The following is a 23,544-nucleotide window of genomic DNA, read 5'->3' on the forward strand; positions in this document are numbered from 1 at the left end:
ATACAAAAGCCCATACAGGAATCGGGGGGTCACTGTGCTAGGGCTGCATCTATGATCTATATCCCCTCAATATCAACTGACAATGGGAGAGCATCCTTGTGTCTCTAGAGAATCTCTTGGATCTGGAGCTGCCACATGGATGGCCACCTTATCATTGTAAAGAGATCAATTGAGAGAGAGAGAGAGAGAGAGAGAGAGAGAGAGAGAGTTATATTAACGTCTTCAAAAGACCCAAAGGGTCTATGAGACCAACGAAGAGAGAGAGAAAGGGGAACAAACTCCTCACTTCACACCTCACTGTTGTGAAGTGATTGAGAGAGAGACAGAGAGAAAGAAAGATATATTAAGCCTCTACTAAAGACCCAATGGGTCTATGAGACCAAAGTGATACAAAAACGTCCATGGCATATCTTATCATGGAACGGCAAATAAATAAAACAAATCAAAACTATCTCACTCAAGTGATACAAAACTGTCATGGAAATCTCATCATGGCATACCAGGAGCATGAAACACGAGAGAGAGAGAGAGAGAGAACAAACTAGTTGTTGTCCAAATTGACTGTTTTTGCTTCAGATTGAAAAGTTGATACTTCTATTTCCTGAGCTCCTAAGCTCTATTTTTAACCAATTCTAAAGTCTTCTGTTGAAGATCACTATTTGGAGAACACTATTTCAACTGCAGAAGCAGAAACGCATTGTGCTGAAGTTTTATGATCTTTTCAAAAAAAGTAGTATCTGCTGCTGTATGTTTGATTGGACATTGAATCCCAACAGTGCCACCTACTCGACGTTGAACTGAGAAGTATCACAGCAAAACAATGGGTTTTAATGTATCCTAGTTATAATAAGACTATACTAGAATAAAGCTTTCCAACCAAAAACAACATGAGAAGTTTACTTACTGCCAATCCACTTTCTCCCATTTCAGCCAACGTCAAAATAAGTCCTGTGCCAAAAACGGAAAGAAAACGCATTTGAGAACAAGAGAAGGGTTCTCAAAAGGCCTATCTTCAATCATGAAAGATGTTAACTTGAAATTAAGCATAAGCAAGCCACATGATGAGAATATTAGTCTTAATCAGTAGACAATGTCATTTGCCCATGGTGGGATTTGTGCCCTTGGGCTAGAAGGATGATCGGCTCACTACCAGCCCAATTCATTGGGGACAGTAACATAGTAACTATCTGTTACTTTTTTATTCTCTCTCCCGGTAAAACCATGGCTTGTCAAGTATGGCAGGAAAGACTCCCTGCATACGAGAAAGATGGATGCTAATTTTCCATGGCTGAAACCAAAGTATAAGTAGCATGGACAGGACAGAGTGCAAGCCTCGAGTGACGTCTCTAGAATAGATATACCCCTTGAGTCAACAACTCGAAATAATCTCCACGATTATTGGCTATGAGTGAACTCATAGAAAACTAGGCTGGACTCCAAAGGAGCACATTAGAACTTATTGCCCGTGCTTAAGCCCAAATATGTGTCTCTACAAGCTATTGAGAATGGGAAATTGTCCAAAATAACTAGTGCATTGCATCATCTGCACTTGTTTATGTTTGGAAATGATTTGATTGGGTAAACTGTTTAGTGATATGGACATTGTTAGGAAAAATGTAGTGATGTAATGTGCACATAATATATTAGGGATAGTGCACATAAATAAGTGCTAGGGGCACATTAGGTATTAGTATTAAATGAATGGCTGTAGACCTTAGTTTAGCACATGACACTTATATTAGTACAGGTACACATAAGTGTACACCTAGATGTACACATAGCATGAGAGCATTTACTTGCTATATCCTTTGTATACATGTGTCATTGTTACTATATGAGCCAAAGGCCATCACTTGTAAAAGGAGGATTACACATTAACAAAAATGATGATTTTCCCAACTTCACGACTCCTGTGATTTCTCCCTTAATCTCCTTCGTGTGCTCGTTTGTCATCTTCCCTCTCTCTCTACATGGGACCTGCACCTACATACATTACCTGGTTTCTACTGCATGTGAGATGTCCATTGGGTTCCAAAGACGCTTGGGATTTCCCCATGGACCTATGTGTCTGAACAGCCTGAATCTGACTATAGCTTTCATGTATGTTAAATTATAAGTTGGGTTCAAACTCTCATTTAGTCTTCTTTCTCTTAATAGTGTCTCTGCAAGTTCACACTCTCATTAATGAGTGGGTAAAAAATCCATAAATTGGGTGCTCTACTCATTAATGAGTGGATTCAATTTTAAATGTGGATTTTTCATTTTATTTATGTGTATGTATGTGTTTGTGTGTGTGGGGGGGGGGGGGGGGGGGGGGGCGGGGAGGGGGGGGGTTGTGGTATTAGAAAGAAAGAAAAGAAAGTTGTATTAATGTCTACAAAAGGCCAAAATGACCTATGAGACCAAAAGGTTATTAATGTCTACACAAGACCCAAAGGGTCTATCAAACCAAACTGTAGTACAAGTGTGAGATGGATAGGCTACAAGTCTGAACACAAAAAGAGAAAAAACGTTTAAATGCGAGCCCGAAAAGTACGTATCCAAGCACGAGTGAATCTTGTGCCGTCCTCATGATACATAGAGTAGGTCGCCGCAATAGCCACCTCCCAGGTCGGTGCATCTCTGTGTCACAGGATGCAATGGCATGACAATGAAAAGACAAATGAGAGATTCGATTTGAAGACTAAGTTATAGTCAAAGGAATGGGTGGGACAACCGAGGGCCCATCACTAAGCTTGTGAAATATGCACAAGGAGTGGTCAAGATAATGCATGGAATCCCACACCATTAGGATACAACTGGGAGCAATCGAGACAACACAAATATATTAAGGTAGTGAGAATGGGAATAAAGAAAGAGTGCAAGCATTGAGTATGCTTGATCTGGAGCCAATGAGACAAGGATTTGAACCTCCAAGGGCAAGACCACCTAACTCTCTGGAGAGACTGTGTCCCCCGGGCCCGATTAATGTCAGTATCACTAGGCAAAAAGCGAGTCCCCTCACAGGATCTGGTGCACCTCCCAGATCCACCAGCTCTTTTTATGCTGCCATGACTGGGTGTATACTCTAGCTGTCTAACAAGAGCTAAGGAATTCTGTAATGGATGTCTGAGAAGAATCCAACAGGTCCCTCCCTAATTCTAGCTGCAGCAAGATCTATTTATGGAGACGTGTCACACAATTCTAGCAGGCGCATACCCAAGCATCTCTAATATCTATAGTGCATCACCCGTGAAAGGGGGCCAGATCCCTCTCTAAAGAGACAATAATCTCCTTTGTATGTCATAGTGGACCAAGGCAGACCAAAAATCACACTTTAATCCTAGAGTATCTTGAATAGCAAAAACAGATAACCTCGAGTAAATAAGAACTACGGCTCAAAGATGTGCAAACCTGGCAGACCACCTGTGGTTTCCTAGCAAACCCTAGTCAAGAAAACGTGGTCGATCTGTAGGAAAGATATTAATGTGATGTGAATCAGATAGATATGAATGAATGAATGGATGAGATGTAATGTGATGTGAATCAGATAGATGTGAATGAATGAATGGATGAGATGTAATGTGATGTGAAACGGGATGTGAGTGAATGAAGATCTATTTATGGAGACGAGTCACACAATTCTAGCAGGCGCATACCCAAGCATCTCTGATATCTATAGTGCATCACCCGTGAAAGGGAGCCAGATCCCTCTCTAAAGAGACAATAATCTCCTTTGTATGTCATAGTGGACCAAGGCAGACCAAAAATCACACTTTAATCCTAGAGTATCTTGAATAGCAAAAACAGATAGCCTCGAGTAAATAAGAATTGCGGCTCAAAGATGTGCAAACCTGGCAGACCACCTGTGGTTTCTGAGCAAACCCTAGTCAAGAAAACGTGGTCGATCTGTAAGAAAGATATTACATTACGGATCTCAATCGACCCTAAGGGATAGCAAATGGAGTTTGAGAAAAACCCTTCACATGTGTGAAGTATAAGGGGTAACCATACCTTGGACAACTTGAACCTATGCTCCATACAAAAGCGATGCAATCCCTGAAAACATGAGACCAAATAGTTTACAAAATTTTCTCGATTGTGCAGCGTATGGGGTTGTGCATGTTGGCAAAACCGTAAAGTTTAATAGAAGCGAGTAGAGCACTCAAAGCACAAACCCTGATTTGAAATCGTACCTCAAAAGACCTTAAAGTCACTAAGTTATGCAAGAAACAAAGGTAATCCAATCCTTAACACCAGCAAAAAAAAAGATACCATCTTGACTGTGTATGTAGACCATTGCTATTTTTGCAATTTATACCTCTCCAACATTGAAGATGAATCGCCGCCGATCAAAAAACAGAAGCACAGTTGGTACGGTATCGCCTGTGTCAAACCCAGTACCATAAATCTGGCAAGAAAACTCACATTGAATCAGCAAAGAAGGACCTCGACTCGTCAAAGAGACTAAGTGTAGAAGCATCCGGGAAAAAGAAAAGCATGATAAGATCACAAAAAATCACATTAGACCATGCCCTAAAAAGAACTTGACAACATCAAAAGCCTCTGATGTGTATCTATCCTCCTGAGAAACAGCAAATTACAATCAAACTAGATGTTGATGCTTTAAGTAACTCGATAGTAGCAACAAACACAATAAACTTAGTTCTTTAATGAAGCCAATTTCTTTGAAAACATAATATAGCTCTTTAAAAAGATCCCCAATGACACTTATTCATACCCCTTTCAATGACCTTAAGTATGAAGACTGCATGTTCAGCTGGATGGCCTTGTGACAAAACAAGGCCCTTCATACAACAGCCCAAGTAACCTTGACAAGCCAGCTATGGACAAGCTTGATTGATTGTCCATGAGCAATCACCCCCCCCCCCCCCGGGCCCACCTGGCATTGGCCAAGAACCCAGTGTTTCATACACATACTAAACACATATTCCACTATCACTTCATTAGAGAGAAGGTCTTTGTAGGAGTTGTTGATCTCGTGTATGTCACCACAAAGAGGAGCACGTCGCTGACATTTTCTCTAAGGCCTTGGGAGTCCAAAATTCCACACTATGCTTAGAGTCTTAGAGATGGAGTTGAGCTTAAGGGGGAGACTGGAGTATTGAGATGTCAAGCTCAACATGAGCTGACCCGCATGACATGCTTGGGTGATCATTCCAGCTTCCATCTTTACATCAATAGTGTTGGTCAGGTCCACCCAGCCACTCCCAGGTGAACCCAGCTTACTCACGGGCATTTTTTCCTTATGGCTGGACACGGGTTTTTTCCCCATGTGAACACACTTTTGTGTGTTGGGCACTTAGCCCTAGGCTTTTAGTACTTTCATTCATGTACTTTCATGATTATTATCAAGTACGTTTTTCCAACAACTCGTCTCTCTCTCACGTTTGCTGTTCGAGCTTGTGTGTGTATCTGTGTGCAGGCAAGCTCCTTCCATACCCAACATTGGTATCAGAGCCTGTTGGTTACGGTTAGGGTTTTCCCTACTGCCCTTCAGCTTTTTGTCAACCTATTGCACGCATTAGACACGCATTAATGCCTTTTTTTCTTCTACGCGCTACTGTTCTAGGCACATAAGTACAGCCGCCTCTGCCTTGAACTGCGGGCTGTTTGCAGAGTTGAGAGTTGTTGCCCTATGCCGCCCAGTTGATGCCCTACACCGCCCAGCTGATGCCCTACATAGCACAGCCCGACTGATTTGAAAATTTCAGCCCATACAAGTTTACAGATTTACAGGTTTCGTGCATACATGTATCAAAAATTTGGGGATTCTAGCAAATTTGGCACATTTGCAAGTGAATACACGTGCAGGTGGTTTTGATTTCTTCTACTATTTTTTCCCTCTTCTCGAAATCATTGATTCGGCCTAATTGGCTGCCTAAAAATAGGGGCTTTTCTACATTGAGCCCATTTTTGCAGCATTCAACCCATTTACCTTTGATTTTGCCGGGATTTGTGCACTTTGTATGCAACATTGGGGATTTCCACCAGATTTTGACATTTTATTGCAGCTCTTACAAGTGTCAACTGATCGTGTTTTTCATGGCACATGTATACATTTGTGGTTTGCTGCAGTATATGTATGCCATTGTGGACATTTTGACAAATTTGCATTATCATGCAATACACTTGCAGATTTGGGACATGCATATGTATTTCTTGTGGTGAAGGAGTTACCTTTCAGTCCATTGATTATCCTACTATTTCTCTCCCGCATTCTTACAGTTTTGCTGGGCATTGCCTACTCTTGTGGTGACCTATGACAGATTTGTTGTGTTGTCATGGCCAACAGTAACAATGACCTCTTTGGCATGCTGTCTCAAGAGGACAAGCTCGATGGGGATAAGTACCCTATGCGGGCTTATATGATGCGTCATGTATTGGTTGCCAAGAATGTATGGCTATATGTGGATGGCACTGAGGAGCGTCCTCTCGCACCTGCTCCAGTGAAAGGTGAAGTGATTCCCGCTCACCCTCCTGTAGGTCAACCTTCTCGTCCTCCTCCTACCCAGCAACAGTGTACTTGGGATGCTAGGGATGCTCAGGCCCATGCGTTGATTGCTCTCTCATGCCGCAGGCACATCATTCCGCATATTCGTTCCTGCACCACAGCTAAGGGTGCTTGGGATACCTTGGCGGAGTTGTATTCAGGTCGCAATGAGGCTCATGCAGCTTACCTTTGGGGCAAGCTTGAGACTAACCGCATGCTTAAAGGTGACTATCCATCAGTACCTTACGCATGTGAAAGACCTTCGAGAGCAGCTCATTAACATTGATGAGGTCTTGACAGATGGCTATCTTGTTCAGACGGTCTTGCGTAATTTGCTCGACGACATTTGGCACCACTTTGCGGTTGTTGGCTGGCAATGCACCTAATGCAGTCACTTTTGACAACCTTGTGACTCTCTTGCTCAATGAAGAGCAATCCCGTTCCAACAAGAACAACATGATGTCTACCGAGTCAACAATGATTGCTCCCTTTCGTGGGAATCGATCTGGGCCTAAACCTAGCCCATCAAATCCTCCCAAGAAAGAGGACAAGCCTGAAAAGACAAAGCGCTATAATTATTGCAGGAAAACAGGGCACACCATAAAGGAATGCAAGAAGCGTATTGAGAGAGAAAAAGAAGAAGCTGGCATCTTCTTTAACAGGTGCAGATCAGGCCAATTTGGCTACAAATGTATCAGCCTTGACCATTTCATCTTCATCACCTATAGAGATGTCTTCTGATGCAGTTGGTTTTGATGACTATGCTCTATAGTCAGTACTTCTTGGTATGCTTTGTCTGACAGATGCATTTCAGGAGGGGATTTTACTTGCCCACATGCAGTCAGTGATGCCTCATAGTCACTCATGCTTGTTGACCCTTATGCTTGTCTATGCTAGACGCTTTCTCATATGTGATGTCTACTGGAGATGCCTTTTATGCTGCTTTCCCATGCGGCGGGGTTGTTTCTACAGTGTTGACATTGTCACTTTATCTTATATGATGTCTACTGGAGATGCCTTTATGCTACTTTCCCATGCAGCAGGGTTGTTTCGACAGTGTTGACATTGTCACTTTCTCACATGTGATGTTTACTGGGAGTGCCTTCTACACACTTGGCCAATGTTGGCTTGCCCTCATGGTTTTGACATGTCACATGTATATTATTCATTGTGGGATTATGCATCTTTACTCTTGCCATACATGCCACTGATCATGGCATCGCTGAGAGTTTACCCATCCTCGCATAGCATTGGCTCCGAGCCCCTACTTTTTCTCCCGATTTTCAGCTTTCCCCCATTGCTGAATTTTTATTTTTATCAGCCCTACCATTGCTGATTTTTTCCTCATCGGACCCTCCATTGATGAGTTTATCTCTTGCAGCTTAGATTCCATGTCTCACAAGCATGACTTCCGGATCCTATTGCCTCTACATATGCATATATCTGCTCCATCTTCTTATGCTTCTCACTAGTGCCGTACAGAGCTATGCTTTGCTTTCTTGTTGTCCTTGATGTGGATTACATGCAGTTCAGTTTGGCATTTGAATGCTTACCTTGAGGGGGGTATCATATTTACTTTCCTTACTGGAGGATTTTATAACACCTTCTCCTATTGCAGCTTATGCGATGCCTCTTGATTTGATGCAGTTGATGTCCACATGATCTTTAGCATGCACTTCCGGTGATGCGTTTATGTACTAGCTATGCTCTAGCTTTAGCACTATGACATTGCGGTTTCTCATCTTCCCCGTCATATAGTGCTTGCTTTTCCCATTGGCACTGCAATTCATCTTTGCCATCGTGATCTCTCTTGATCACTCTTACTGTGGAGCATAGTGCAAGGCAATATTCACAACTTTATCACCTTGCTACCCATTCACACCATTCACTTGAGGGGGGTTTGTTGGTCATGCCCACCTCGCCACTCCTAGCTAGTTCAGGTGTGAACCCAGCTTACTCACGAGCATTTTTTCCCTGTGGCTGGACACAAGTTTTTTCCCCATGTGAACACACTTTTGTGTGTTGGGCACTTAGCCCTAGGCTTTTAGTACTTTCATTCATGTACTTTCATGATTATTATCAAGTACATTTTTCCAGCAGCTCATCTCTCTCTCACGTTTGTTATTCGAGCTTGTGTGTGTATCTGTGTGTTGGCAAGCTACTCCCATACCCAACAACTAGTGCATTCGGTAGCTGACATGATGGATCTTCGCCAATGATTCTACAGCTAGACTACACCTACCTAGTTCAACCGAGTCACCGCATACTTATCTTGCCAGCTCACCGCATACTTTATATACACAGAGGATCCGATACACAATGATACAAAATGGTGTGGGGGCAAGGCACGCTATATATACAACCTAGGGAAGGCAATCCACCAGTAGCAACTGGGCCGACAGCCCCCAGATGGGCCCACGACTGGACTAATTCCAGTCGGCCAGTATAATAGCAGTTGGCCAACTGCAAGTGGAGTCGGCCAGCAAAAAAAAAAACAGGTCAGTCGGCACAGAAATAGGCGGCCAACAGAAACAATCCCCCACGACCAAAGAAAACAGGAAAAAAACATGGACAATGAGGAAAAATGGAGAGAACTCCTATCCGGGCGGGCACACCCACAGCAAAGGCCCTCACTCCGTACTGAGTAATATGGTACAAACAAGAGATGGTTGCTAACACCCTCTCAGCTCCTGGATGTGGAACCAACCCCAATGAGCTGGAGTGCTAACGGAGCATCTGCTAAGGTAGAGGCTTCGCGAAGACATCCGCCGCATTGTCCTCCGTCAAACAATAGATGAGCAAGATGTCACCAACCAAAATCTTCTCACAAACAAAGTGATATTCTAGCTCTATGTGCTGGGTCCGGGCATGGAAGACCGGGTTCCAAGCAATAGCTATACAGATCTGGTTATCGCACTAAATGGCCGTGGGTTCCTTCTGTGGAAACCCAATCTCGCCAAGTAACCTCCGCAACCACACAACCTCGCAAGTAGCACGACAAGCAGCCCAATACTCTGCCTCTATAGAAGACAAGGCAATAGTTGGCTGCCTCTTGCTGCTCCAAGAAATAGCTCCTGAGCCAAGGGTAAGTATCCTGATGTAGATCTCCTCGTGTCTAGATCTCCTCCCCAATCTAAGTCACTCCAACCTCGGAGTCTTGACTCGGTCCTTCGTCCCCCCTCCAATGTCATAGAAGAGTCCACGGTCCTTCGTACCCTGCACATACCGCAAGATCCGCAATCCTGTGTCCCAATGAATCTTCAAAGGTGTCTGCATGAATGAGATCAACAAACCCACTGGAAAACTCAAGTCCAATCTAGTGTTCAGCAACCAGATCAATGAACCAACAAGCTTCCGATACAAGGAGGCATCAACCTGCTCACAAGGATCATTTACTATCACTTTGGTATTCGGGTCCATTGATGAAGACATAGGCTTGCAATTCTCCATCCCAAAGGCCTCCAGCAACTCATGAACATATCGTTGCTAAGAAACAAAGAACCCCCTCTGGGTCTACCAAATCTCCAATCCCAAAAAGAAATAGAGTAAGCCTAAATCCGTCATCTCAAACTCCTTTAACAAGGCAACCTTCGTCACAGCTATGTGTTCAATCCTATCACTATCAGTCGTCAGCTGTCAGAAATCATTTCAATCAAATCTGTCTGTTGTGAGTCAACTGCAATCAACAAAGACTCTTTGGTGTCATATCTCTATGAAATCAAAGCAGCCTAAAGGATTAGGGAGAGTTGGTGAACAAGTAAGAAATCGTTCCTGGTTCAGATAAGGCATCTGAGTTGGTTGGTTCTGTCTTAGTTAGCCGAATCAATATCCATGAAGACCAGTCGGATTGATGTCGGTAGAAGATCCGCGGAGCATAAGAAAGGTGTTCAGCGTGGTTCTGGAGTTGAAGCATTGAGGTCAGTTGAATCAGAGGACAATAAGAGAGCTACGAGAACTCATATCGGATCGTATTCTGCGTCAGTCTTCTAGATCAGTTTACAGACGGCTAGGTCAGACTAGTGTCAACAAGGAGTAAGCAAAGGAGAACTAATAGGTCCTGTGAAGTTCGAAGGCAAGTATTTGAGGTTTGCTGACGTTGGAAGACATTCTAGGAGTCAAGTGGACATTTTTCTGACTAGGCTCAGCTACAGGCATCCGTTTTAGACTACAACCAAAATTTGATCAATTCACTGTCAGCTGAGAGATATTCAGGTGAGCTGCTTGTTAGAGGAAGTCAGCTGAGGCATTTAAGCTGAAGATCAAAGGTCTTGGGAGTTAGATCTGATGTGGGGGGACAGTTAGAGGTATCAGCCGAGCTAGATTGAAGAGTGTAGAGGTGTCCGTTTGTGTCAGCCAAAGGACAGAGAATAGGTTCCTAGCTGACTGATGCCTTTTGAGCTGGGATCCTAGTGTCCCCTAGTTCTAATCCTCATACATTTTCTTCTAGTTTGCCTGCTGGTGGTGTAGTAGAGGCCATCACCCAGCCACCACACATGCTTTGGTGCCCCCACTGAGGACCAGAAAGCTCTTGCTTAGGATTTTGATCAACGGGTTGGAAACCACTTGTAGATCAACTCAGGACCGATGGCTGATTTTGCATATGATGTTTTCAGAGGTGAGAGAGGAGAAGATGTCACTCAGTTCCTAAGGAGAGTTGAGCTGACAGCATTGCGAAACAATAGGGATGATGATGCGTATAAAGCTCGGATGATAGGACTACTTCTGGAGGGAGCGGCCAAGGAATGGTACCAGAGGGGTAATTGGTAGTATTTGAGAAATGCACTAAGAAGAAAGTACCAGAAGACTAAAAGTCCAGAGGATCTTTGGAAGGAACTCAGTAGGCTGTACCAAGGGGAGAAAGAAGAGATTGTTGCTTTTGTGAACAGGTTTGAAGGATGCTGGAGAAGGATTGTGAGGGTATTAGGCAAAAATCAGATACCACCTTATTTCTTAAAGAAGGATAGATTTATAGGACTGCTGCACAGGGTTATTAAGGATAAAGTTGAACTGAAAGACCCTGATACCTATGCTAAGGCAATCAGGCTCGCATCAGAACAATGAAAGAAGAAGGTGAGAAAACAAGAGCTGGCTCGGAAAGAAAGTGTGACATGCGAGGGATTTGACCGTCGTAAACACAACCTTAGACTAACTAAATAAGAAAGACAGATACTATATTAGATGAATGGGTTACAATGAGATCTAACTAGATCTATGATGTTGTCCTAGATGAATATCCTTCTCGGGATGAGAAGAATAGGCTGAATGCTGATGCTGAGGACTATTCCTTGCTCCAATGCTAAGGTCCACCCTCCTTCAATGCCGGCTTCCCTCTATGTAGGAGATAGGAATGATGAACTATATGCTGAATATGCTGCCTATATGGTGAATATGCTGATATACTGAATGAACTACTGTCCCACTGACTTTCCCTTGTCTCATGGGAAGGAAACGCTGAAGGGATGGCTTGGGAACTGATGCGATGATGATCTGATGCTGAAACGCAGATGTACTGATGCTATCTGCTGCAAACGCTGATGGACTGATGCTGTCTGCTGCAAACGCTGATGGACTGGTTCTGTCCTTGTTGCCTGGGAAGGAAACGCTTAGGAGATACTACTGCTGAACTGAACGCTGAGGAGATATGCGCTGAACTATGCTGAAAACGCTCATGATCTAGACTGAATGGATGCAATGATGGACTGAATCGGGGGATGCGCTTCTATTTATATGTGGGTACTGATGCAGGTCGGCCAGCCTGGCTGAATGCTCACGATTGGCATAAATGCCTTAAATGCTTGTCGGCTGCCCACCATGAATACCATGTGCTGTCGGCTGGTCATCATATGCTGTCGGCTGCCCATAATGAATACCTTACATGCTTATGAAGACTAAGGTGCTGATGCTGGTGATGAAACACCCCCATACTTACGCTGATAAATGCCTGACTAGTACTTAGATGTCTGACTAATGAATGCTTGATGATGCCATGCCACTTGTACACCTGATGGGTGTGCACGTGACATTCCCCTTTGCTAAACTGTTGCTGGGTGGTTGTCATGTGCACAGTGTGTATCTACCGTGTGCTACACGCACGCAAGACTAGCTTCGAGGTTTGGGGAAGTTTGGATGCCTTAAATGCTTGTCGGCTGCCCACCATGAATACCATGTGCTGTCGGCTGGTCATCATATGCTGTCGGCTGCCCATAATGAATAACTTACATGCTTATGAAGACTAAGGTGTTGATGCTAGTGATGAAACACCCCCATACTTATGCTGATAAATGCCTGACTAATACTTAGATGTCTGATTAATGAATGCTTGATGATGCCATGCCACTTGTACACCTGATGGGTGTGCACGGGACATTCCCCTCTGCTAAACTGTTGCTAGGTGGTTGTCATGTGCACAGTGTGTATCTACCGTGTGCTACACGCACGCAAGACTAGCTTCGAGGTTTGGGGAAGCTTGGAGCTAGACAGGCAGATTGGCGAGCTGAGTTAGGGATAGACTGACGGGCGGGCACCCAAGTATGGACGGGTGGGCGCCCAAGTATGGACGCCCGATGACCAGCCAAGAGCCTATAAAAGGGTGGCCAAGGTTAGTCATTAGAGATATAGAGAATCTCGCGAGTTTGTGAGAGCTCTATGGTCTGGGAGCCTGGATCTAGTGCAGACGTGCACCTGCTTTATGCAGCCGAGGCCGGCAGCAGTCTCGAGGCCCGCGAGGGTAGCTTCGTGGCGATATGGTGGGCTTGCCCACGGATGTCATGGTTGGGAGGTGAGTCAAGCCTGCACCCCCCTTGTTTGTTTGTTTGTTTGTTTGCAGGTTTCGAGTCTCATAGGAACGATCACGAGGAGATCCGGGGGATTTGACAGTGGTATCAGAGCATGCCTCGTGAACGAGCAAGTCGGTAGGTAGAGAAGATGAGGTCGAAGAAAGGTATGTGTTCAAAAAGCTTGCTGTTTTTTCTGTGCATGCTGCTGATTTTTCAAAAAGTATGTGCTTTTTCCGTCAAAGAAACCCACGATGATGGAGATGGTGGTCTAAGAAGGGTCGATTTGCTTTGCAAAGCAAGAAGTAGGCTGAAGATTCGTTTGTGCAGTCACATGAACCGTTGGGAGGAAACAGAAAAAAAAGCATATTTGTTTTTTTTTGTTGAACGTCAAAGAGAGAGAGAGAGAGAAAGAAAGAAAGAAAGAAAGATATATTAACGTCTATGAGAGGCCAAAGTCGGCCTATGAGACAAAAAATAATACAACTGTGTTCTTCCGGTCATCGGAAGAAAAGAAACAAAAGAAAAAGTGTGCATGTGTCTGGATACAACTGTGAATCATCATGGATCGGTGGAGCCCATATACAAACAATATAAGGGGGGTGGGGATGTGGATGGAGTGCTAAGGCAAGATGCATCTCTATATGCTGAAGGGGTAGTACAAGCATGCTATGTAGATCTATGTCTAACTCCATCCAGTGCCATAAGAGGGATATAAGATATCATACAGCGCCGATGCTGAGGCTGTGAATGGCATGAACATGTACCCTGAGTCTGAATGAAAGCGAGCTAGCCTCTCCTGTGTCTCCATCTGGTGTCTCATTCGGATAGCTGCTATCTCTCGGTGACGGAGTCGGGGTGCTCTATGTCCAGTCTGTCTAGGTCTCCTCCTGGCTCTCAATTCCTCTGCTCTCTGTGCGGTCACCCCACGTGGTACATCAGCTAGCAATGGCATAGCTCTCTGGAAGAAATCTGTGAGCTAGGACTGTCTCCCACCCCTAGTGGGAGCGGGTGTCTGGAGGAGTCTCTCTCGAGAACTATGAAGCTCTAGTAGTTGTCTGCCAAGCTGTCGCTGGTCCGAGGCCTCCATCAACTGATGTAGTGAAGAGTGCTCCTCAAACAATCCTCCATATCTATCTCTGACCCCCTGGTGGGTTCTACATCTACATACAAAGTGATCCTCAGTCTCCACCTCCTCGCGGCACAATCTGCATATCCGCTCAGCTCTAGGAAGCCGTGCCGCTCTCCCAGCCTCTATCTCTAGCTGATGTGATGAGACTCGTAGCTATCCAATAGCAACACGAGAGCTGTGTGGCATGTATACATCCATGTACCGCGGTCGATGTATAAACCCATCCCCTGAGATGCTCATAAAGTGGTCTCTGTAATACAGCATCTTCGGTGGTAGTGGGCTCTCTCATGCTGTCCATGTCTCCTGTATGTAGTGCTGCCATATGTCTTGTCTCATCACTCTGTTCCTCTCATTGAGAGAGAGGTAACCCCGTGGAGCAGACTGATCATACTGAAAAGGTGGCAACCGCTCAATGTCTATACCATGATGTGAGAACCACTGTAGCATCTGTGCATACCAAGATCCAGTGTGTCCAGCCTCGGCCAGCTGTCTGGATGCCTCAAAAGCTTGGCGGGATAATCTCTCCATGGGCATCTCCTTCATCCTGTATATAAAGGAGATCGTCTGGAACAATGCCTCCACTGCCATAGGTGGTGCAGCAAACTCAGCTCGAACAATGTCGTGCGGGACGGATGGTTTGCTGCGTATCATCCTCGAGAGCATCAAGATCTGTGGTCTCTCCAGCAGTACCCATGTGGAGGCTGCAAGCCCTGGTGCCCAAACCGCTGCTGCATACATCAAGGCTGGTGTCACTAATGTATCAAAGAGCCACCCCTTCATGCGGGGTTCCTGAAAATGTGCCTGATGACACTGACGCTCAAGGCCAGCAAGAGCTGCATACCCCCGGGTCACTCTGTCTCAAGTTCGCAAGCGCAGGCTGGTCGTGTGCTTGTTGGAGGCGCATGCATGCAGTAGGCTAGGCCTACGTAGGCAGTCGGCTAAGCCTAGGTAGGCAGGCGCCCAGCCCAGGCCTACGCAAGCGCCTAAGCCAGGCAGGCAAGCGCCCAGGCCAGGCCTACGCCGCCTTGTGGCCAGGCCTACGCAGGCTAGCGCAGGCACAGGCGCAGGTAGATGTGACGTGCCGGCAGTCACGGTTACCTGACAGCAGGCGGCGCCGACTGATTCAAAAGCACCGACAGTACAGTCGGCAACGACAGCAACGTGTGCAGACAGGCAGCCGGTGGCGCTAATCCGGGAGGGATGGAGAAAAAAAACACAAAAGCATTCGATGCTTTTGATATTTTTTAGATTAAATTTTTTTTTTAACAAAAAAAAGTTTTAAAACCCCTCCACGTTTAAAAGTGTTGTTTTTTTTTAAGAAAATAGAATATATACATACATACGTACGTACGTACGTACGTACACACACACACACACACACACACACACACACACACATATATATATATATATATATTTTATTTTTTTATTTTTTATTTTTTTATTTTTTTTAAAAAACACAAAAGCAAAAGCTCAAGTAGCTTTTGGGGCTAGTTATATAAATCCCTTAAGTGGGCTTCTTGCCACACATCTCTCAAGTTTTCAAGCTCTCACGTTCCCTTGCACTTTTATTGTGCAAAGATCGAATTTTCTCTCCACTTGTCCTCTTCACGATGTCGACCCAAGAATCAGAGTTGGAGCCCCTTGTCGAACGCGAAGGCTTGCCGGCTACGGAAGATACCGATGCCGATCTTTTTGACGATTATGTGTCAAAATCAGATTTCCAAGAGTTCAAAGTAGCTCTCGAAGCTTCTTCGTCGGAACGTCAGGCACAGCAAAACTCCATCGCTCTCTTGACCACTACCCTCTCTACTCTATCGGGTATGGATACCTTGGCCTTTGCTTTAGGCCCCAACATTACTCCGGAACCGTTCGGGGGCGAGCAAAAGCAGCGTACCAAGGAGATCGTGGACACATGGCTACATAAGTGGCAGGTCCCTTTTCAGTTTCATCCATATGATGATGGAAAAAAGATCCAGTTAGCAGCAGGTTTCCTCTCTGGCAAAGCTTTGCTTTGGTGGAAGGAACTCAACCCTAAGCCAACAACTTGGGCACAATTCGAAGACGTCTTCAAGAAAGAATTCCTCAAGAAAGAGGATGATTATGATGTTGTTGCCCGATTTTCAACTTTGACCATGACCTCGCAGCACCTCACTTATGAGGTCTACCTCCAGAAGTTTAGGGACTTGCAGATGAAAGCTACAAAGATGGATCCCACTACTCTTTTGGGGTTCTTCGTAGCTGGTTTACCAAACTCATATCGTTTACAAGTTAAAAATAACAAATGCAAAACATTGGACGAAGCCATTCATTCAGCTCGTATCTATGATGATACAATGGTTTCTTCCAAGTCTAAACCCGTTAACGAGCAAGGGAACATGCATAAACGAAAGTTCTCCGCACCTATGGCTAACACGACTAAAGGAAAGTCTTCGGACCAACCTTCGAAGAATTCAAGTACGACACCAGCGAAAAAGAAACGACTCCTTAGGGCTTTAAAGCTCAAGAAGGAAGGACGTTGTTTTATCTGCGAAGAAAAAGGACACATGCGTAACGAGTGCCCAAAGCAAAAGGGTGCCAAGACCAACGCAAGACCCAAGCCAAAGGCAACGAACCAGTTGTCTTTGACAGAAATTGAGTCTTGATACGACACCCAGCCATCATACCTATGAGGTACGCCTACCTGCGGGAAGGCAAGTATGGGATCGAAAGGTGGAGATGCTTCCAATCCAGATTTAGGACTACAAAGATACTCTGGAATGCTATGTTATGCACCTAGAAAATGTAGACTTGTTATTAGGGATTGAGTGGTTTAAGACTCTTCAAGTCCAGCTAGATTGATCTAGTCATATTTTTTCTTTTCAGCATAGGGACACCCGGTATAGTATTTTAGGTGATTGTATTCATCCCTCTCAGGGACCTCTTGTAAATACAATAGATTTTGGAAATATAATGGATTCTTCTTTGTATACCGCTTTCCATTGTGTATTGATTCCACTTTCTTCATTTCTCATACCTTCTATGGATGTCTATGAATTAAGTGTGTTTGAAAGCAAAGAATTACAGAAGATACTTGATTCGTTTCAAGACGTATTTCCTAAGGAACTGTCATGCTCTCAAGGTTTGGAGACATTATTTATATGGCTCCAAGTTTGTGGTATTGACTAATCATCAGTGAATCAAGTATGTGTGTGATGCGGATGATTTGAGAGGAAGGAAAGCTCGTTGGGCTGAGTTAATGTAAGATTTTGATTTTGAGATTCGTTATCGGAAAGGGTCCATGAATAATGTTGCAGATACGCTTAGTCGAATTAGAGAGGTGAATACTTTGTCGTTCACCAAGATTTCTACTGACTTATTTCAGTCATTGAGAGGGCTTTGCAGGACTGATAGTTATTTTGGTCCATTTTGGCAGAAGATCCAGGACGGGAGCTCATTGATTGACCAAGACTCAATGACTGATCACTCTACCATTCAGGCTGCAGGAGGCGAGTGGATGATTCAGAATGGTTTACTATTCCGTAATGACAAAATTTGTGTACCACAGATCCCGGACATTAGGTCCAAGATTCTTAAGGAGTGTCACGACGCCCCTTCTGCTGGAACCCCGGGGTTAACAGGATGCAGGTCAGCTAGCCTGGCTGCAGTCGGCCAGCCTTGCTGAATGCTCACGACTGGCATAAATGCCTTAAATGCTTGTCGGCTGCCCCACAATGAATACCATGTGCTGTCGGCTGGTCATCATATGCTGTCGGCTGCCCATAATAAATACCTTACATGCTTATGAAGACTAAGGTGCTGATGTTGGTGATGAAACACCCCCATACTTATGCTGATAAATGCCTGACTAATACTTAGATGTCTGATTAATGCTTGATGATGCCATGCCACTTGTACACCTGATGGGTGTGCACGTGATGGGAAGGAAGGCAGGTTTGCCAACTAGATATGACCATGGTACCGGTGGACATATGCTTGAACCTTTACATGTTGATGTTCATGTAGAAAGAGATCGTCGTGTTGAGATTCCAAGGGCTGCTGAGATAGGCAAGAATCAGGAAGGTCTCCATCAAGAAATTCAGAGGCTGACTGAGCAGACTGGGAATCTAAATCTTGCCCTGTAGGTCATTCAGAACCAGGTCCGAAGACCACACAGAGAGGTCACAAAAGAATAGGATGGAGCTTTTTCAGTGCTACAACTGTGGGGAGAGGGGGCATATAGCTCCACAGTGTACTCAGCCAAGGAGGGAGCCAGGAGGCGTATACCTGATTATTCAAAGGCCTGAAGGAAACAAAGGAGCCGGCAACAAGGAAGTGAATAATGGAAACCAGGGGCCGGTACAAGGGCAGATACCAACTCAAGGCCCTTTGGGGAATGTACACATGCTTGAGACCATTGAAGAAGAGGAGGAAGATGAAGTTGACATGTTGGCTAATAAAAGAACTAGGTTACAGAGGTCGAAGTCAAAGGGTGCTGGTAAGAAAACAAGGAAAAGAGAGAAAGGGAAGACATCCATGGAGAAGCCAGAGTCCAGCAAGCAAGGGAGAGCTAGAGCCAGAAGGAGGAAAATTGGTATGGAAGACTTTCAACTGGGTGAGGGGAAATCCCCTTACAGCCTCTTGTCAGATGTGAAGCATAAGAAAGCAGATATTACATATGGCCAGCTTTTGTAGCTGAACTCTAGCATAAGAAGATAGCGGCATAAGCTTGCAAGTGTCAGACAAGTCAAGGTTAAAACACCCCAGACTAATGTGGTTCAGCTAAGTAGAGTGTCTAACATTTTACCTATAGTTGATGTCTGGATTCAGGGCAAGAAAATAAGCAAGGCGTATATAGATGGTGAGGCCCAGGTGTGTGTTATGACAGAGGAAGCAGTTCATGATTTGGGTTTGGAAGTGACAGGTAAATCCATATTCAGTGTTAGGATGGCAAACAGTTCAAAAGTTAAATGTTTGGATGTGACTGAGGGTATGGAGATGAATGTACTTGGACAAAAGGTAGTAATTGATGTACATGTCATGCCAGCACGGATTGAGGCATATCCCATCATCTTGAGAAGACCGTGGCTTATTGCAATGAGGTCTAGGCAAGACTGGTACAAAGGATGTATAGATTTGTTTGTTGACAAGCCCAAAGAAAAAAGAATAAGATATGATCAAAAAACAGGTAAGATTCTAGAGATTGGTGAGAAGTTGGAGACAGAGAGAGAAGCTGATTCAGCTTCTTTTGACAGTTATGATGACTACTCTACTGGTTCCTCTGATGTAACTGATGGGGAATCAAAAATGGATCAAAGTTTGTTGGAGTTGGAATCAGATATTTGTGGTGTGCAGATGATTGACCATACAACAAAGTCGGGTGGTGAAAAGCCCAATGTTCCAAAGGATGAGCTTATGCAGATGCTTGCAGAAGATTTGACCAATGAGAAAAAACAGCAATATGGAGAACTACTTGATAGGTACCCCAAGCTCTTTGCTAAGGACTATACTCAAATGAGGGGTACATCTAGTGTTGTTCATGAAATCAAATTGAAGGAGGAGGCTAAGCCATTAGCTCAAAAATTAAGGAGATTAGGGACAATATAGAGGCAGATTTTGGAGACAGAGGTCACTAACTTGCTACAAGCTAGATTCATATATCCAGTTGATGATACTGAGTGGGTGTCTCCTATTGTTATTGTACCTAAGAAAGAGAATAAGTGGAGAATCTGCGTGGATTACAAACCACTGAATGCTACAACAAAGAGACATCATTACCCTCTTTCCTTTCAGGAAGAAATTCTAGATCAGGTGGTAGGGCATGAAAGGTATTCAATCTGTGATGGTTTTAGTGGATATTATCAAACTATAATAGCTCTGGAGGATTAAAAGAAGACCAGTTTTATTACTCCGTGGGGAGTGTTTTGCTACAGAGTGATGTCTTTTGGATTGCTTAATGCCTATGTCAGTTTTCAGAGTTGGGTGGATAAGATCCTTGCCCCATACTTGGGAACTTTTGTCAGAATATTCATGGATGATTTCTATGTATACAGTAACAAGCTGATACATGTAGAGAGGCTTGACATTGTCTTTAAACATCTGGATGATGGATGGAGCCCAACTCAACCCAGCAAAGTGCAAGATAGCAAGGACTAGGGTAGTGCTCTTGGGACATGAGGTGAGTGAGAATGGCATAGCCCCAGACCCTTCAAAGGTAGAGAGTTTACTGCAAATGAAAAGCCCCGGGACAACCAAAGAGTTAATGAGCTTTGTTCAAAAAGCTCAGGTATCTTTCTAGATCTTTCTATATGCTAGCTAAGTATGTTTACCCTTTGCAAAAAGCTAGTCAGCAAGATCCATTTAAGTGGAGTCAGGTAGAAGACGATGCTTTTGAGAGTCTCAAAGATAAGCTATCTACCCTGCCAACAACGATGTCCCCACATTGGAACCAACCCTTCTATTTGAGTCTCAATGTTGGAAAACATGCAGTAGGAGCGGCGCTAATGCCGAAAGAATCAAAGATATCATATATGAGACCTGTTTTTTATATCAACAGGGCAAAGGGTGAGATTGAAAAGGCTTGGCAAGAGGTGGAGCTATTGGTTTGGACACTTGTATATGCTACAAAACGGTTGAAGCTTTATTTGATTTATAGACCTTTTGTTGTTCTCACCTCCTGTAATCTTCTACCTCGTGTGATAAAGTATCCTAGTGACAACCCAAAGGTACAGAAATGGATCATGACATTACAAGAGTTTGACATGAGCCTTATCAAGGAAGATATGTAAGGGCCCACATGGCAGACATGTTAACCTATAAAGAGATACAAGTTAAACCCAAATCCATTAAGGATTTGAAAAGCAAGTGGTTCCTAATCATAGGATGCATGTAGGGGGAGTTGGCGGACAAGTAAGAAACCGTTTCTGATTCAGATAAGGCATCTGAGTTGGTTGGTTCTGTCTGAGTTAGCCGAATCAATATCCATCAAAACTAGTCGAATTGATGTCGGTAGAAGATTCTTGGAGCATAAGAAAGGTGTTCAACATGGTTCTAGGGTTGAAGCATTGAGGTTAGCTGAATCAAGAGGACAATAAGAGAGCTAGGACGACTCATATCGGATTGAATTCTGCGTCAATCTTCTCGATCAGTTTACAGATAGCTAGGTTAGACTAGTGTCAGCAGGGAGTAAGCAAAGGAGAGCTGGTAGGTTCTATGAAGTTCCAAGGCAAGTATTTGAACCCATGTCTCAACGGTGTTGAGTCTTTGTTTTCGTGAAGAGAGCTGAGAGTTCAAAGCTTGAATCTGTGTTGTGATTGATGAGAATTCGTGATATGGAGCTTGGTTTGAGTTATTTTGATTGATTTTGTTGGGTTAGAACAACTATGCATGTAAGTCTATTGTCCTGGGAGTCAGAGCGGTCTTATAGCTAGAACAGTCATCTTCTGTTGAGAGAATACAATCAGATACGGTCAGAAGAATGTCAACTACAGTCAGCTGTGTATCTAGGGGATCAGCTAGTGATGTAGAAGGGTTGTTATGATCCTTTTGGATTCAAGGAAAGTCGTTTTGAGTTGAGTCTGATAGTCAAGAGACTGCCAAAAGTCGGCAATCAGACGGTCGGATTTGTAGGTTGATTGGTCATTCAGGATCAACTTTGAGTTGATTGTAATCAGCTGAATGTCTTTAGGGCTGAATTCATGTGTGGTTTGAGTGTTCAGAGGGTCTAGAGGTGTTAGAGGACTCAGAGCTAAAGAAGTCTGATCCAATTGAGTCAGCTGTCAGTCGTCAGCTATCAAAAATCAGTTCAATCAAACCTGTCTGATGTGAGTCAATTGCAGTCAACACAGAGTCTTTGGTGTCATATCTCTATGAAATCAGAGCAGCCTAAGGATTAGGGGGAGTCAGCGGACAAGTAAGAAACCGTTTCTGATTCAGATAAGGTATCTAAGTTGGTTAGTTCTGTCTCAATTAGCCGAACCAATATCCGTCAAAACCAATCAAATTGATGTCGGTAGAAAAACCGTGGAGCATAAGAAAGGTGTTCAACGTGGTTCTAGGGTTGAAGCATTGAGGTCAGCTTAATCAGGAGGACAATAAGAGAGCTAGTAGAACTCATATCAGATCGGATTCTGCGTCAGTCTTCTGGATCAGTTTAGAGACAGCGAGGTCAGACTAGTGTTAATAGGGAGTAAGCAAAGGAGAGCTAACAAGTTCCGTGAAGTTCCAAGGCAAGTATTTGAGGTTTGCTGATGTTGGAAGACATTCTAGAAGTCAGGCGGACATGTTTCTGACTGGGATCAGCTGCAGGCATCCGTTTTATACTACAGTTTGAATTTGATCAATTCTATGTCAGCTAAGAGGGATTCAAGCCAGCTGCTTGTCAAAGGAAGTCAACTGAGGCATTTAGGTTGAAGATCGGAGGTCTTGGGCGTTAGATCTGGCGTGGGAAGACAGTTAGAGGTATCAGCCAGAGCTGGATTGAAGGGTGTAGAGGTGTCCGTTTGTGTCAGTCTGAGGTCAAAGGATGGGTTCCTAGCTAACTGATGCCTTTTGAGCTGGGATCCTAGTGTCCCCTAGTTTTGATCCTCATACATTTTCTCCTTGTGTGCCTACTGGTGGTGTAGTAGAGAACATCACCCAACCACCACACAATGTCTTCAGAGCCAAGGAGCTCATGCTGTTGCATCATGCGCGGAAGCCTTGTTGTACTCATCCATAGCCCTAAGCCTAATTAAGAACAAGATGCTGATTTATACATGATTAAGACAAAGGAGAGAGAAGAAGAGAGAGATTGGTGTCAGGTTTTTCTTTGTATTATATGGTACAAAAGGTTGCTTTAATGCTTATACATGATTGAGCCCTTGGTCAGCCCCAAAGGGGTTGACCTATGGTTCCGTAGAGGACTTCTACTGAAGCTACAATGCTGAAATGATGAATGACTGCCTGAATGACTCAACTATGACTACACGCTTATATATTATGCTGAGGATGCTGGTCGGCCAGCTACAGGAGCTGTCAACCTGCTGTATGGACAAATATTCATGATATTATGCCTTCAATGCTGCGCTTTGCCTTCAAGTGTGCCCGAAGCCCATGGCTCCTTGGATGACAGCCACGATCCACTCATCTTAACTCCAAATCCAGGACACACTCCACCACTGAGCTAC

The 23,544-nt window shown here is 44.2% G+C and overlaps 1 protein-coding gene across 2 annotated transcripts in view; it reads right to left on the reverse strand.

Annotated features, from left to right (window-relative positions):
* The window catches only part of LOC147620830 (uncharacterized), a 140,752-nt gene that overhangs the window by 113,875 nt on the left and 3,333 nt on the right, over positions 1-23,544 (reverse strand). For both annotated transcript variants that reach the window (XR_015270015.1, XM_086825103.1), the window contains exons 2-5: positions 4,301-4,390; positions 3,994-4,038; positions 3,834-3,888; positions 905-948 (exon numbers count right to left, since the gene is read on the reverse strand). Coding sequence is in view for 1 of the 2 variants with exons in the window: in XM_086825103.1 (XP_086681229.1) it covers positions 905-948; positions 3,834-3,888; positions 3,994-4,038; positions 4,301-4,390 (234 nt within the window). In the remaining variant the exon portion in view is untranslated. The remainder of the gene's footprint in view (positions 1-904; positions 949-3,833; positions 3,889-3,993; positions 4,039-4,300; positions 4,391-23,544) is intronic.

This window comes from Cibotium barometz, chromosome 31 (assembly GCF_041138505.1).
Source record: "Cibotium barometz isolate CiBa-2024 chromosome 31, ASM4113850v1, whole genome shotgun sequence".
Taxonomy (NCBI): domain Eukaryota; kingdom Viridiplantae; phylum Streptophyta; class Polypodiopsida; order Cyatheales; family Cibotiaceae; genus Cibotium; species Cibotium barometz.